At 44.2% G+C, this 15709-nt stretch overlaps 1 protein-coding gene and 1 long non-coding RNA gene across 2 annotated transcripts; both read left to right on the top strand.

The window, feature by feature from the left end:
• Positions 1–2440: 2440 nt before the first annotated feature.
• On the top strand, positions 2441–13074 carry LOC123999993. Its single transcript, XR_006832530.1, has 3 exons — positions 2441–2517; positions 12043–12136; positions 12251–13074. It is a non-coding gene; the product is annotated as an uncharacterized LOC123999993 (long non-coding RNA).
• On the top strand, positions 2451–4933 carry LOC123999984 (P3 protein-like). The gene has a single exon (XM_046306052.1). It carries the CDS (start codon positions 3018–3020, stop codon positions 4416–4418), a length of 1401 nt encoding a protein of 466 aa, XP_046162008.1. The 5' UTR covers positions 2451–3017; the 3' UTR covers positions 4419–4933.
• Positions 13075–15709: the final 2635 nt, after the last annotated feature.

Raw genomic sequence — 15709 nt, forward strand, 5'->3', positions numbered from 1 at the left:
TCTGAATACTTATTGACTCAAGACATTTCAGCTTTTCATTTCTAATTAAATTGTAAACACTTCTAAAAGCGTAATTATACTTTTGACATGGGCTATTGTGTGTAGGTCAATGACAAATCTAAATTTAATCCATTTTAAATTCAGGCTGTGAAACAATAAAATTGTGGAAAAAAATAAAGGGTGTGATTACTTTCTGAAGGCACTAGGTGTGTATGGAATCTTAAGAGGTTTTTTTCCTGTGTCTTTTGTGCGGTATATTATCTGCCCTGTGGCTCTTAACTATCACTCTGTGAAATGTCTGGAGAGCTCTCCAGTTCAGCAGGTTGTTGGCTTAAATGCTTTCACAGAAGACCAGACCTCTCCCTTTTTTCTTGAAACCTCTGAGTCATGAGTCAAAGTAGGCCACATACTGCACAATAGATAACTGCACTCTTTTATCAATACTATGAAAGTAGCTACACTCACTATGAACGATTAAATAGCTTTCTCAGAAAAAATGCTGACTGGACTCACTTAACCTATTAAAAAGTCAGGTAAGACACTTCATGCTATGAATCCATTAATCTTATGTGATGTGCCCTTGCTATTCAGAGAGCACAGGGGGTTCCCTTACATCATGCGAATGGTGGTATCAAATTTCACAATTCCATTTGTTGTGTATGAATGTCTGTATGTGACCTGGAACTGGATACTGTGCAATGTGTGTGTTCATGGTCACTCTTTTTGCTCAGTGATCAAATATGCAGCGGTCCAAAGATCAAGAGAATTTGATAGTGAAACATGTTCCTGTAGTGGCTCATCAAGCTTCCGTTGCAGCATGGTCTTATAGACTTGACAAGTTTCTCCATAGATAAAACCATAAAGGTTACAAAATCTCAAGTTGCCTACTACGTTTAACCTAGATTTCCTATAGCACACAGGATGTGTTATTCAAGAGCTTACCAGACATCAAATATCTGGTACTAGAACAGACTAGCTTGAACACCTTAAATCCACCCTTCTGCTCGACAAACATACCAGGTGCTCCCCCTCTCACACACTGCTGAACAAAAATATAAACGCAACATGTAAAGTTTTAGTGTCATGTTTTATGAGCTGAAATAAAAGATCCCAGAAATGTTCCGTATGCAGAAGAAGCTTATTTCTCTGAAATTTTGTGCACACATTCTTTTACATCCCTGTTAGTGAGCATTTATCCTTTGCCAAGAAAATCCATCCACCTGACAGATTAAACAGCATGATCATTACACAGGTGCACCTTGTGCTGGGAACAATAAAAGGCCACTCTAAAATGTGCAGTTTTGTCACACAACACAGTGCCACAGATGTCTAACATTTTGAGGGAGTGTGCAATTGGCATACTGACTGCAGGAATGACAACCAGAGCTGTTGCCAGATAATTTATTGTTAATTTCTCAACCATAAGCCACCTCTAACATTATTTTAAAGAATTTGGCAGTACGTCCAACCGGCCTCATAACCGCAGACCACGTGTATGGCATTGTGTGGTTGAGCAGTTTGATGATGTCAACTTAGTGAACAGAGTGTCCCATGGTGGTGGAGTTATGGTATGAGCAGGCATAAGCTACGGACAATGAACACAATTGCATTTGTTGCTGGCAATTTGAATGCATAGAGATACCGTGACGAGATCCTGAGGCCCATTGTCATGCCATTCATCCGCCGCCATCATGATAATGCATGGCCCCATGTCGCAAGAATCTGTACACAATTCCCTGAAAGCTGAAAATGTCCCAGTTCTGGATTGCATACTCACCAGAGCATTGAGCATGTTTGGGATGCTCTGGAACGATGCATACGACAGCGTGTGGTCACGCTAGATACTGACTGGTTTTCTGATCCACGCCCCTACTTTTGTTTTTTAAAGGTATCTGTGAACAACAGATGCATATTAGTATTTTCAGTCATATAAAATCCATAGATTAGGGCCTAATCAATATATTTCAATTGACTGATTTCTTTATGCGAACTGTAACTCAGTAAAATATTTGACATTGTTGCGTATTTTTGTTCAGTATAAGAAAACAAGCTCCCTTGCCCTGCTTGAATGCATTATTTATTGCATAAATCATGTGTGTGATGCCACCCTTACAAAAAAAGATTGCAGTAATTTTGAAGTCTAACTACAGTTACAGTGCAATTCCTTGGAATTGCTGAGTTATTCAGCAATTACTGCTTCCAAAATACCACAATTGCCTAGTTACTGCACTTTAACTGCAGTTTCAAAACTGCAATCTTTTTTTGTAAGGGCAGAATAACTAAATAAAGGAAAATATCTCCAGCCACAATGAACTGCAGTTTATATGTTTTGGACTATGTTTATCTTATTCCACCATTTTCCTTTAGTCAACATAACATGACCACAGCATTTTGCAGTGGGTCCTCCCCCATAAATAAACGGTGTATCCTCTATGATGCTGAGAATGCAGCCCACGCATGGAAGAAAGAACACCCCCGCAATTAGATTTTTCTCAAGTGACGTTGGTGCTTATTTTGGTAAGAGACCTAGAGAGTCAACGCAAAAAAGAGAGTTAACGCTATGGGCTTCTCTGATTGGATTAAAATAAGTCTTAGCGAGTGAGTGAAATAAGAGAAGAAATCAGGGGAAAACGGCGGTGGTGACAGTTGGCATAGAGACAATAAAAACCGGAATTCGAGGCGAAGGTTCGCCGAGGCAGATATTTCTTCTTAGCACGAAAAAATGATTCGTGTATCGTCTGATATCGGTCAAATATGACAGCAATTTTGTTTATTGGAATTTAAGCAGCGTTCAAGTCGGATGGGGCGGGGTGATGTTTAAATTCCGGTAGAAAGAGAGCAAGAACACGGGTGAAGCTAAATGGGTACCAGAAGGAATGTAGACCCCGCTACATACGTAGCTGTTGTATCAGGGGATCTGAGAAGTTTTTATCGCGTTCTGTAAAAGGGAGGCGGTTTAAGACGGACTGAAGAGGTCGCAGGCTGGGGAGCAGCGTGTATTTGCGGCGCACCTAACAATGAGGACGCTATTTGCATTCTGTTGTCTCTTCTTGATAACGAGAGGAACAGATCCGCCAACGGAGGGCAGGTCCCTGACAGACAACAACAACATGAACGTGACGGCCGACAGTAACAGAAGGTATATACAAATCGGGGACGGGACCTCCCAAGAATTTGAGTTTCCCGAAAACACTAAGGGCGTGATTGTAATCTCCAGTCAATACCGAAGCGCCGTAAGTACGAAGGGCCGCGAGAGCTGGAAGCAGACGGTCAATGTAAGCTCCTTGGACTCGGAGGTTCTTTCCATCCTGAATGTAAGTAACAGTCATGCGGGGCCCGTGAAGAGTTTCATTATCAGCATAAAGTCTGGGTTACCGGGTCGGGCACAACTGCTCATCCAGCTATTGGAGTTGGACCAGGATTCTTTCCCTGTTGTAATTGAAGAAAGGACAGACTACTGCGTCAGGGTGGCGCCTGGCAGGGATGACCCAGCTGCCGGGCTCATACAGTCAGGCGTGCTGTCCCACTTTTCTGAGAACCCTGTCCTATTTGCCTTGCTGCCGCTCATCTTCATCAACAAGTGTGCCTTCGGGTGCAAGGTAGAGGTAGAGGTGCTGAGGGGTCTCCTGCGGAAGCCTGTGCCCCTCCTCTTGGGGGTTGCAGGGCAGTTCCTGGTCATGCCACTGTACGCCTATGGTCTGTCCAGGCTTTGTTCCCTGCCAAAGGCCCTCTCCCTGGGCCTGGTCATCACATGCTCTGCCCCGGGCGGCGGCGGAGGCTACCTCTACAGCCTGCTACTGGGCGGGGACGTCACCCTGGCCATCTCCATGACCCTGGTGTCCACAGTTGTAGCTGCAGCAGCCATGCCCCTGTGCTCTGCCCTGTACGGCAGGCTACTGGGTGTCCACGCTGCCCTCCACGTGCCCTTTATCAAGATCCTGGGCACCCTTCTCTTCATTGCCATCCCCATCTCACTGGGCATGCTGGTGAAGCTACGTCTGCCCAAACTGACCCGCGTGCTTCTGGCACTGATCCGGCCCTTCAGCTTCGTGCTCATCGTGGGTGGCATCTTCATGGCCTACCAGATGGGGGCGTCTATCCTGGCCAACGTGAGACCTCAGATAGTGGTCGCGGGGGTGACCGTGCCCCTGTTTGGGCTGCTGCTAGGGTTTGGGATGGGGAAGCTGGCAGGGCTGGCAGTGCCACAGAGGAAGACGGTCAGTATTGAGGTGGGGGTGCAGAACAGTCTCTTGGCGCTGGCGGTTATGCAGCTGTCGTTCCGGCGGGCGGAGGCTGACTTTGCGTCCCAAGCGCCCTTCATAGTGGCGCTCAGCAGCACCTCTGAGATGCTCCTCATCGTCCTCGGTCACTTTGCCCATCGAAAGTTCTGTACCCCCACCACCCGGACTGAAACCTGATTGTAGACAAAGTTTCTGTTCTTAGCCAAACCTGTGGAGGTCCCAGAGCGTTGGCTACAAATCACACACAACAATATGAAAACAATCTTTGACATTGACACTGTGTACACAGGACAGCGAATGGACATTTTAAATAATGTATTTTTTCTTGAAACCAAAGGCCTTTTCCCGCTAACCCCCTTTTTTCTTCATTTTTTAATGAGATTGTACTGAAGAGTACCTCATGTAAATAGGCCGAAAGAAAAACCTATTAAAGAAAATATATTTTTCTATAAAACATTTTTTTGTAATTGAAATGATTGATTTGTTTACAAGAGATCTATGTGTCAAAGGAATGGGAATGGTTTTGAAAACGGATTGTTTGTCAGATGGAAACGTATGGTGTTTGAAAACTACTGTTACTAATTTTGTTGTTGTTCTGGATTCAAATATGGTTTTCAAATATGGTTTTCTAAGAGTCCATGTACTTTATAAAGAGGAGACGTAAAGAAATAAAAGCATTCATAAAAGCAGTCTTGAGTTTGTCCAAGGAGGATCTTTATTTAAACAAGGAATCTTAACACTGAGACGTACTAAAGTAAAAATTGTGCTGCAGCACAGCTGAGCAATATAGCCAGTACCTTTGTTTCTGAGGGTGTTTCCGTGACAATATTTGCCTGTGCATAATATTTGTGGACTGATTAACAGGTTTCTTTGTGTGTGCCAATGCGAGGACATTTGCATGTGTCTTTGCATTGTGTATTTGCATTTGTATTATAACAATCTCGTAACACATCTATGTTTGCATGTTATGTGGTTACCTAATGTTTCTAAGCCTTTTTACTCCTGAAATGGAGGTTGTAGTTTTCAATATACATTTTTTTGTGTAGTACATAGGTCTTTGTGAGAGGGCATGTTATGACTGGAATGAACGTGATTTTTCGGCAGGTGAAATATGCTCATACAGTCATAATAGCTGCCTACAGTGATTTTGAAAAGTATTCAGACCCCTTGACTTTTCACCCATTTTGTTATGTTATGGCTTTATTCTAAAATGGATAAAACAATTTAAACTCAGCAATGTATACACAATACCCCATAATGACAAAGCAAAAACAGGTTTTTAGAAAATGTCGCTAATTTATTAAAAATCAAAAACAGAAATACCTGATTTACATAAGTGTTCAGACCCTTTGCTATGAGACTCAAAATTGAGCTCAGATACATCCTGTTTCCATTGATCATCCTTGAGATGTTTCTACAACTTGATTGGAGTCCAGCTGTGTGAAATTCAATTGATTGGATATGATTTGGAAAGGCACACTCCTGTCTATATAAGGTCCCACAGTTGACAGTGTATGTCAGAGTAAAAACCAAGCCATGAGGTCGAAGGAATGGTCCATAGAGCTTCGAAACAGGATTGTGTTGAGGCACAGATCTGGGGAAGGGTACCAAAACATGTCTGCAACATTGAAGATCCCCAAGAACACAGTGGCCTCCATCATTCTTAAATGGAAGAAGGTTGAAACCACTAAGACTCTTCCTAGAGCTGGCTGCCCAGCCAAACTTAGCAATTGGGGGAGAAGGGCCTTGGTCAGGGAGGTGACCAAGAACTTGATGGTCCCTCTGCACTCTGACAGACCTCCAGAGTTCCTCTGTGGAGATAGGATAACCTTCCAGAAGGACAGCCATCTCTGCAGCACTCCACAAATCAGGCCTTTATGGTAGTGTGACTAGACAGAAGCCACTCCTCAGTATTAGGCACATGACAGCCCACTTGGAGTTTGCCAAAAAGGCACCTAAAGACTCTCAGATCATGAGAAACAAGATTCTCTGGTGTGATAAAACTCAGATTGAACTCTTTGGCCTGAATTCTTAAGCGTCATGTCTGGAGGAAACCTGGCACCATCCCTACGGTGAAGCATGGTGGTGGCAGCATCATGCTGTGGGGATGTTTTTCAGCGGCAGGGGCAGGGAGATTAGTCAAGATTGAGGGAAAGATGAATGGAGCAAAGTACAGAGAGGTCCTTGAAGAAAATCTGCTTCCAGAGCGCTCAGGACCTCAGACTGGGGTGAAGGTTCACCTTCCAACAGGACAATGACCCTAAGCACACAGCCAAGACAATGCAGGAGTGGCTTCGGGACAAGTCTCTGAATGTCCTTGAGTGGCCCAGCCAGAGCCCCGACTTGAAGCTGATCGAACATATCTGGAGAGACCTGAAAATAGCTGTGCAGCCACACTTCCCATCCAACCTGACAGCGCTTGAGAGGATCTGCAGAGGAGAATGGGAGAAACTCTCCAAATGCAGGGGTGCCAAGCATGTAGCGTAATACCCAAGAAGACTCGAGGATGTAACCGCTGCCAAAGGTGCTTCAACAAAGTACTGAGTAAAGGACCTGAATACTGTAAATGTGATGAGTTTTTACATTTTTTACAAAAATTCTCAAAAACAGTTTTTGCTTTGTCATTATGGGTTATTATGTGTCAAGTGATGGGGGATAAAACAATTGATTCCATTTTAGAATAAGGCTATAACGTAACATAATTTGGAAAAAGTCAAGGCATCGGAATACTTTCCCGAATGCACTCTATGTATTCATTTTCTGGCAAAAGCAAAACTGACACCTTAGGGGAGTGAACGTTTTGTAAAAGGCATTTTTGTAAGTGCTTATCCCTTTTACACCACTCAAGTATTTTAATTACTGTGTTTCTCTGCCTATTTGTAGTGGGAAACGGCATTGGAGCTTGGTTTTGGCACAAGACGTGGGAGCTCAGGAAAGTAGCATGTATGCTGAAGTCTATGGGCTGAACTCTGTTGTTTGAAGGGGCTTGGTCAATATTCGCATACTTCAACTGCTGAGCGAAGTGGGGAGCCACTGTATTTTGTTTTCCTGTAAATGAGACCTGATAGTTAAAACAGTAAATTAAGATATAACTCAACTATCCCCAAAATCATTAACTGTTTCCTTGTTCCTGTCAATTATTGACACTTTTCTATTGGAAAACAGGTAGGGGTTTATGGGTAAAGTTGTATTTTGGGAAACAATAGTAAAATCCTAGAATACTTTTGTGGCAAGTCCATCTTGTGTTTCCATTACAAATTGCCATATACTGAAAACCTGTTTTGTTTTCCAATCGCAACTAACTCTAATCTAAAACGAATGGATTAACACACGTTGAAGCCGATGGGAAATGTTTACATGACTCTGTTTACATTGTGTTCTGGACCCCCCTGTACAGTGTCATAAGCCTTGCATATCAATTACACTCAAATGCACAACATATCGTCCATTTAATTAATATACCTGCTGTTGGACCAATTTTTAGCCAAAGGTATTTTAAGGATTTGAAGTGTTGCATGAAAATGATGTAAATTCACATGGTGAGTTACAATCATGCCACTACCAATGGGAGTCATCCCCCCCCTTGGGTTGTACCGTGTCGGAGATCTTTGTGGGCTATACTCGGCCTTGTCTCAGGATGGTAAGTTGGTGGTTGAAGATTTCCCTCTAGTGGTGTGGGGGCTGTGCTTTGGCAAAGTGGGTGGGGTTATATCCTTCCTGTTTGGCCCTGTCCGGGGGTGTCCTCGAATGGGGCCACAGTGTCTCCTGACCCCTCCTGTCTCAGCCTCCAGTATTTATGCTGCAGTAGTTTATGTGTCGGGGGGCTAGGGTCAGTTTGTTTATCTGGAGTACTTCTCCTGTCCTATTCGGTGTCCTGTGTAAATCTAAGTGTGCGTTCTCTAATTCTCTCCTTCTCTCTTTCTTTCTCTCTCTCGGAGGACCTGAGCCCTAGGACCATGCCCCAGGACTACCTGACATGATGACTCCTTGCTGTCCCCAGTCCACCTGGCCATGCTGCTGCTCCAGTTTCAACTGGCCTGGGCCCTAGGACCATGTCCCAGGACTACCTGACATGAGGACTCCTTGCTGTCCCCAGTCCACCTGGCCATGCTCCTGCTCCAGTTTCAACTGTTCTGCCTTACTATTATTCAACCATGCTGGTCATTTATGAACATTTGAACATCTTGGCCACGTTCTGTTATAATCTCCACCCTGTACAGCCAGAAGAGGACTGGCCACCCCACATATGCTCTCTCTAATTCTCTCTTTCTTTCTCTCTCTCGGAGGACCTGAGCCCTAGGACCGTGCCCCAGGACTACCTGACATGATGGCTCCTTGCTGTCCCCAGTCCACCTGACTGTGCTGCTGCTCCAGTTTCAACTGTTCTGCCTTATTATTATTTGACCATGCTGGTCATTTATGAACATTTGAACATCTTGGTCATGTTCTGTTATAATCTCTACCCGGCACAGCCAGAAGAGGACTGGCCACCCCACATAGCCCGGTTCCTCTCTAGGTTTCTTCCTAGGTTTTGGCCTTTCTAGGGAGTTTTTCCTAGCCACCGTGCTTTTACACCTGCATTGTTTGCTGTTTGGGGTTTTAGGCTGGGTTTCTGTACAGCACTTTGAGATATCAGCTGATGTACGAAGGGCTATATAAATAAATTTGATTTGATTTGATTTGTGTCAATGCATGCATGTCTCTTTCCCTCTCTCTCACTGCCATGCACCCCCTGTCTGTAATTTCAATGAAAGGCTCAACAGCTGCTCAGCCTCACTTGCAATGGTAATTTCAGATTTCAGCCCATGCATTCCACCTCGTATTCTGCTGCACAGAGACAGACGGAGACATAGGGCCTAAACTATTTCACAGATACACACTATATACTCTAATTTACCTGGTATGATATTTCTCTTCTTGGTGCTACAGAGCCAAGAGGTTACCATATGAGCTGTGTGGTTTGTAAAATCCTACGCAAACTAAGCAAAGTGCCCCTTTGTAAGTTGTACTTTGAGGAAATGCCTAAAGTGTCACTTCCATTAGAGAAATGGGTGAAGTACCTGCTGTGGGTGCAAGGACAGTGTCACGTCCACTTGAGTGACAGCTCAGATTGTTTCTCCCAGGTAATAGTGTCCACTGTACTTTTCAGGTTGACAGGTGATTACATGACACTGTTCCAGCAGCTGCAGTATTTACACTTCCTATGCTGTGGTTTAGTGACACAATAGGGAAGGAAACACTTAACAATTCATGAGACAGATGGGATTACATTTTAATGAGTTGTTTTCACCTTCTATGAGCAGGTTTCTTGCCGCAGTGCCAGGGTGTCCAGGAAAACATGGGTGGAATTCCCAGGAAATCCTCAAAAATATTCTCATTCGTGTGTGCTTGTATCTCCAGTAGGCCTATTCACTGGAACGACAAACAAAGGAAGACTGTCTGAAGGGCATCTTATGTTCAAACTTTTGCATATGAGCCATCTTAGAGACAGATACAATTATGAACCAGGGCTAGTCTCATCTGGTCCATCGACGGTATGGATGGATAGCTCATAGTCATAGCTGTACTGAAATTGCCTTCAAGTTGATGTTCTTGCTGCATTGGTGCTGTTTATTTATTTAACCTTTATTTAACTAGGCAAGTCAATTAAGAACAAATTCTTATTTTCAATGACGGCCTAGGAACAGTGGGTTAACTGCCTGTTCAGGGGCAGAACGAGGAACAACTTAACAGAGGAACATTCTGTTCAAGTGACTAAACAATGTGTCTGTTTAGAGTAATATACTGTAGTACCTCACATTACTGCTGTCGCAGACATTTTCATCATCCCAGTGACAGTGTAGCTCTAATGGACTAGCTGGTGCTATTTACCTTCAACAGATCGATCAGCAAGAGAGACAGACTGAAATGTTAGCCTTGTCAACCCTGATAATACATTCATCTGTTTGTCCCATGTCCTGTCGGAGGAGATTGATATTTAGATGGTCATTAAAATTGCCTCTGTTCATTGTGTTAAGATGCATTTAATCAAAATAATTAGCTATTAGTTTGAATTCATAAAATACTTTTGGATGGATACATGTTGGATCGATGCGGTTGGAGGGAATTTATTTTCCTGTTAATACTGAATTTATTACTAATTATTAAACTTGATGTATTTCTTACTATATTTTTTTCTTTTGAGTGGCAGCATACAGGTTTTGTGAACTTATAATGGGGTGGCAGGGTAGCCTAGTGGTTAGAGCGTTGGACGAGTAACTGGAAGGTTGCAAGTTCAAACCCCCGAGCTGACAAGTTACAAATCTGTTGTTCTGCCCCTGAACAGGCAGTTAATCCACTGTTCCTAGGCCATCATTGAAAATAAGAATTTGTTCTTAACTGACTTGCCTAATTAAATAAAGGTATAAAAAAAAATGTGAAATGGGAATGTACCTGTAACATTATCCATTTTTCCCATTCTTTTCTGCAGATCCTCTCAAGCTCTGTCAGGTTGGATGTTGAGTGTCGCTGCACAGCTATTTTCAGGTCTCTCCAGAGATGTTTGATCGGCTTCAAGTCGGGGCTCTGGCTGGGCCAGTCAAGGACATTCAGAGACTTGTCCTGAAGCCACTCCTGCATTCTCTTGACTGTTTGTTTATGGTCGTTGACCTGTTGGAAGGTGAACTTTCACCCCAGTCTGAAGTCCAGAGTGCTCTGGAGCAGGTTTTGATCAAGGCTCTTTCTGTACTTTGCACCGTTCATCTTTCCCTCAATCCTGACCAATTTCCCAGTCTCCGCCACTGAAAAACATCACCACAGCATGATGCTGCCACCACCATGCTTCACCGTAGGGATGGTGCCTGATTTTCTCCAGACATGACGATTGGCATTCAGGTCAAAGAGTTCAATGTTGGTTTCATCAGACCAGAGAATCTTGTTTTTCATGGTCTTAGAGTCCTTTAGGTGCCTTTTTGGCGAACTACAAGTGCGCTGTCATTTGCCTTTTACTGAGGAGTGACTTCCGTTTGGCCACTCTACCATCAAGGCCTGATTTGCTAGAGTGCTTCAGAGATGGTTGTCCCTCTGGAAGGTTCTCCCATATCCACAGAGGAACTCTGGAGCTCTGTCAGAGTGACCATCAGGTTCTTGGTCACCTCCCTGACCAAGGTCCTTCTCCCCCGATTTCTCAGTTAGGCCGGGCGGCCAGCTCTAGGAAGAGTCTTGGTAGTTCCAAGCTTCTTCCATTTAAGAATGATGTAGGGCACTGTGTTCTTGGGGACCTTTAATGCTGCAAAATCGTTTTTGGTACCCTTCCCCAGATCTGTGCCTCAACACAATCCTGTCTCTGAGCTCTACGGACAATTCCTTCAACCTCAGGGCTGGGCTTTTGCTCTGACTTGCACTCTCAACTGTCAGACCTTATATAGACAAGTGTGTGCCTTTCCAAATCATTTCCAATCAATTGAATGTACTACAGGTGAATTCTAATCAAGTTGTAGAAATATCTCAAGGATGATCAATGGAAACAGCATGCACCTGAGATCAATTTCGAGTCACATAACAAAGGGTATAATATTATGTAAATAAGTTATTTTGTTTTTTATTGTTAATACATTAGCAAACATTTCTAAAAACCTGTTTTCACTTTGTCATCATGGGGTATTGTGTGTAGATTGTAATCCATTTTAGAATAAGGCTGTAACGTATCAAAATGTCTAAAAAGGGAAGAGGTCTGAATACTTTCTGAATAAAGTGTACATACATTATTATCTGCCATTCACCTCACATCAGTCTGTACATCCAACCATGTATTGTGTTGCAGCTGTGGTAACGGTGTTGGTGCGAGCTGCTTTTGACGAGACCATGCAGGAGGCTCTCCCCGGTTTGCTGTTCAGTGCTGGATGACATGCTCTCCTGTGAGTTTGAATGTCCCCTCTCATTGCAGCTCGAAACTGCTTTCAATAGACAGAGGCTGTATCTTATCCAACTGCTAATATTCATTTCTGAACCTGTGTTTTTGTTATTTTTAGGTGTGCTGGATACTGGTGAAACAGCAGCGGAATGATGGTGAAGTGGAAAAGGCTGCTAATCAAACAGAATTCTAAAACATACATAATAATCCATAATATTCACTCTTGTATGTATCTCTTTTTGTTGGAAAAGGGTACAGATGTTTGATGCTTCCTTGTGTGGTGTGTCCATCACCTGATGCACTGCGCTGTTTCTTCTCCCACTCTGTCTCATACACTCACCTACAGACTGAAAGTTAAAATCACAGAATATGTTATCATTCACATCTCTCTTTAATATAGGGCCTCTTGTAAAACAGCCATCTATATCATCTGTGTTCTCCTCTACCTATATTCTACATAGTATTTAATACCATTGCCATGCAAAGAGAGCAGGGCTTTGCTAAAAACCTGCATACTGTTGACCTCCTTGTTTCGTAATGTAAATGGCTGGTGCTCTGTTCTAAAGAAACATCTATATATACCTTAGTACATCTATAAATACATTACCATGTCTGGCTAATGTGAGCTGCTCTTACAAATATGTATTTTGTCATGTAGTTGTTTGTGAGGTATTGGTGTGTATGGGTGTGACTGACCACATACATCTGAAGTGAATGATGATGTACCTGTGGGTGTGAGTTATGGCATTAGGGTGTTTTTACAGGACATTGTGAAATTACAGTAGGGTATGTTAAAACAGGTCTATAGAAAAACAAGTGTGACCTTATAATAGAGAGTTGTGATGTGACTGTATCTGTGGTGTGATATAACATCTATCCCTTTCTCTTTCTCTGTCCTAGTTGGCAGTGATATTCAAGGTAGAGGAGCTGCTTTCTCAACTGCAGTAAGTACTGGAGACTCGTGAGGTTAACTGGAAGCATGTGCTCTCCTGTCTCTCCACCCTGCTTGTGTACAATCCAAACACCCAGCCAAGCCTCAAAGGCACACACACACACACACACACACACACACACACACACACACACACACACACACACACACACACACACACACACACACACACACACACACACACACACACACACACACACACACACACACACACACACACACACACACACACACACACACACACACACACACACACACACACACACACACACACACACACACACACAGAGACACACGCACACACACACACACACACACACACACATAGACACTTAGTCTTTGTGTTTTCCCCTCATACAGTGAAGACAAAGTGGAATCTCAATTCAATGGCTCAGACACAACAGGCATGTGGCAGGGTCTACAGTCAATCACGGACTACAAGAAGGAACCCAGCCCAGTCACGGACCAGGATGTCTTGCTCCCAGGCAGACTAAATAACTTTTTTGCCCGCTTTGAGGACAATACAGTGCCCCTGACACGGCCTGCAACGAAAACATGCGGTCTCTCCTTCACTGCAGCCGAGGTGAGTAAGACATTTAAACGTGTTAACCCTCGCAAGGCTGCAGGCCCAGACGGCATCCCCAGCCCCGCCCTCAGAGCATGCGCAGACCAGCTGGCCGGTGTGTTTACGGACATATTCAATCAATCCCTATACCAGTCTGCTGTTCCCACATGCTTCAAGAGGGCCACCATTGTTCCTGTTCCCAAGAAAGCTAAGGTAACTGAGCTAAACGACTACCGCCCCGTAGCACTCACTTCCGTCATCATGAAGTGCTTTGAGAGACTAGTCAAGGACCATATCACCTCCACCCTACCTGACACCCTAGACCCACTCCAATTTGCTTACCGCCCAAATAGGTCCACAGACGATGCAATCTCAACCACACTGCACACTGCCCTAACCCACCTGGACAAAAGGAATACCTATGTGAGAATGCTGTTCATCGACTACAGCTCGGCATTCAACACCATAGTACCCTCCAAGCTCGTCATCAAGTTCGAGACCCTGGGCCTCGACCCCGCCCTGTGCAACTGGGTACTGGACTTCCTGATGGGCCGCCCCCAGGTGGTGAGGGTAGGCAACAACATCTCCTCCCCGCTGATCCTCAACACGGGGGCCCCACAAGGGTGCGTTCTGAGCCCTCTCCTGTACTCCCTGTTCACCCACGACTGCGTGGCCACGCACGCCTCCAACTCAATCATCAAGTTTGCGGACGACACAACAGTGGTAGGCTTGATTACCAACAACGACGAGACGGCCTACAGGGAGGAGGTGAGGGCCCTCGGAGTGTGGTGTCAGGAAAATAACCTCACACTCAACGTCAACAAAACTAAGGAGATGATTGTGGACTTCAGGAAACAGCAGAGGGAACTCCCCCCTATCCACATCGATGGAACAGTAGTGGAGAGGGTAGCTAGTTTTAAGTTCCTCGGCATACACATCACAGACAAACTGAATTGGTCCACTCACACTGACAGCGTCGTGAAGAAGGCGCAGCAGCGCCTATTCAACCTCAGGAGGCTGAAGAAATTTGGCTTGTCACCAAAAGCACTCACAAACTTCTACAGATGCACAATCGAGAGCATCCTGGCGGGCTGTATCACCGCCTGGTACGGCAACTGCTCCGTCCTCAACCGTAAGGCTCTCCAGAGGGTAGTGAGGACTGCACAACGCATCACCGGGGGCAAACTACCTGCCCTCCAGGACACCTACACCACCCGTTGTTACAGGAAGGCCATAAAGATCATCAAGGACATCAACCACCCGAACCACTGCCTGTTCACCCCGCTATCATCCAGAAGGCGAGGTCAGTACAGGTGCATCAAAGCTGGGACCGAGAGACTGAAAAACAGCTTCTATCTCAAGGCCATCAGACTGTTAAACAGCCACCACTAACATTGAGTGGCTGCTGCCAACACACTGTCATTGACACTGACCCAACTCCAGCCATTTTAATAATGGGAATTGAGGGGAAATGATGTAAATATATCACTAGCCACTTTAAACAATGCTACCTTATATAATGTTACTTACCCTACATTATTCATCTCATATGCATATGTATATACTGTACTCTACATCATCGACTGCATCCTTATGTAATACATGTATCACTAGCCACTTTAACTATGCCACTTTGTTTACTTTGTCTACACACTCATCTCATATGTATATACTGTACTCGATACCATCTACTGTATGCTGCTCTGTACCATCACTCATTCATATATCCTTATGTACATATTCCTTATCCCCTTACACTGTGTATAAGACAGTAGTTTTGGAATTGTTAGTTAGATTACTTGTTGGTTATCACTGCATTGTTGGAACTAGAAGCACAAGCATTTCGCTACACTCGCATTAACATCTGCTAACCATGTGTATGTGACAAATAAAATTAGATTTGATTTGATTTGATTTGGTTTAAGGCTAGTCCTCTCAGAGTTTAGTTAGTGGCTACTAGAATACCAATATGTTTGTCCCTCTCTTAGACAAAGTTGACTTCTCTCCTGTCTTCCTGGATGTGTTTCGGCGGTGCCAGTGTAACGGATGTGAAACGGCTA

Source organism: Oncorhynchus gorbuscha, linkage group LG02, assembly GCF_021184085.1.
Source record: "Oncorhynchus gorbuscha isolate QuinsamMale2020 ecotype Even-year linkage group LG02, OgorEven_v1.0, whole genome shotgun sequence".
Classification (NCBI taxonomy): Eukaryota; Metazoa; Chordata; class Actinopteri; order Salmoniformes; family Salmonidae; genus Oncorhynchus; species Oncorhynchus gorbuscha.

Coding starts and splice junctions, on each gene's coding strand:
- LOC123999984 (XM_046306052.1), top strand. CDS start 3,018: ATGAGGACGCTATTTGCATTCTGTTGTCTCTTCTTGATAACGAGAGGA.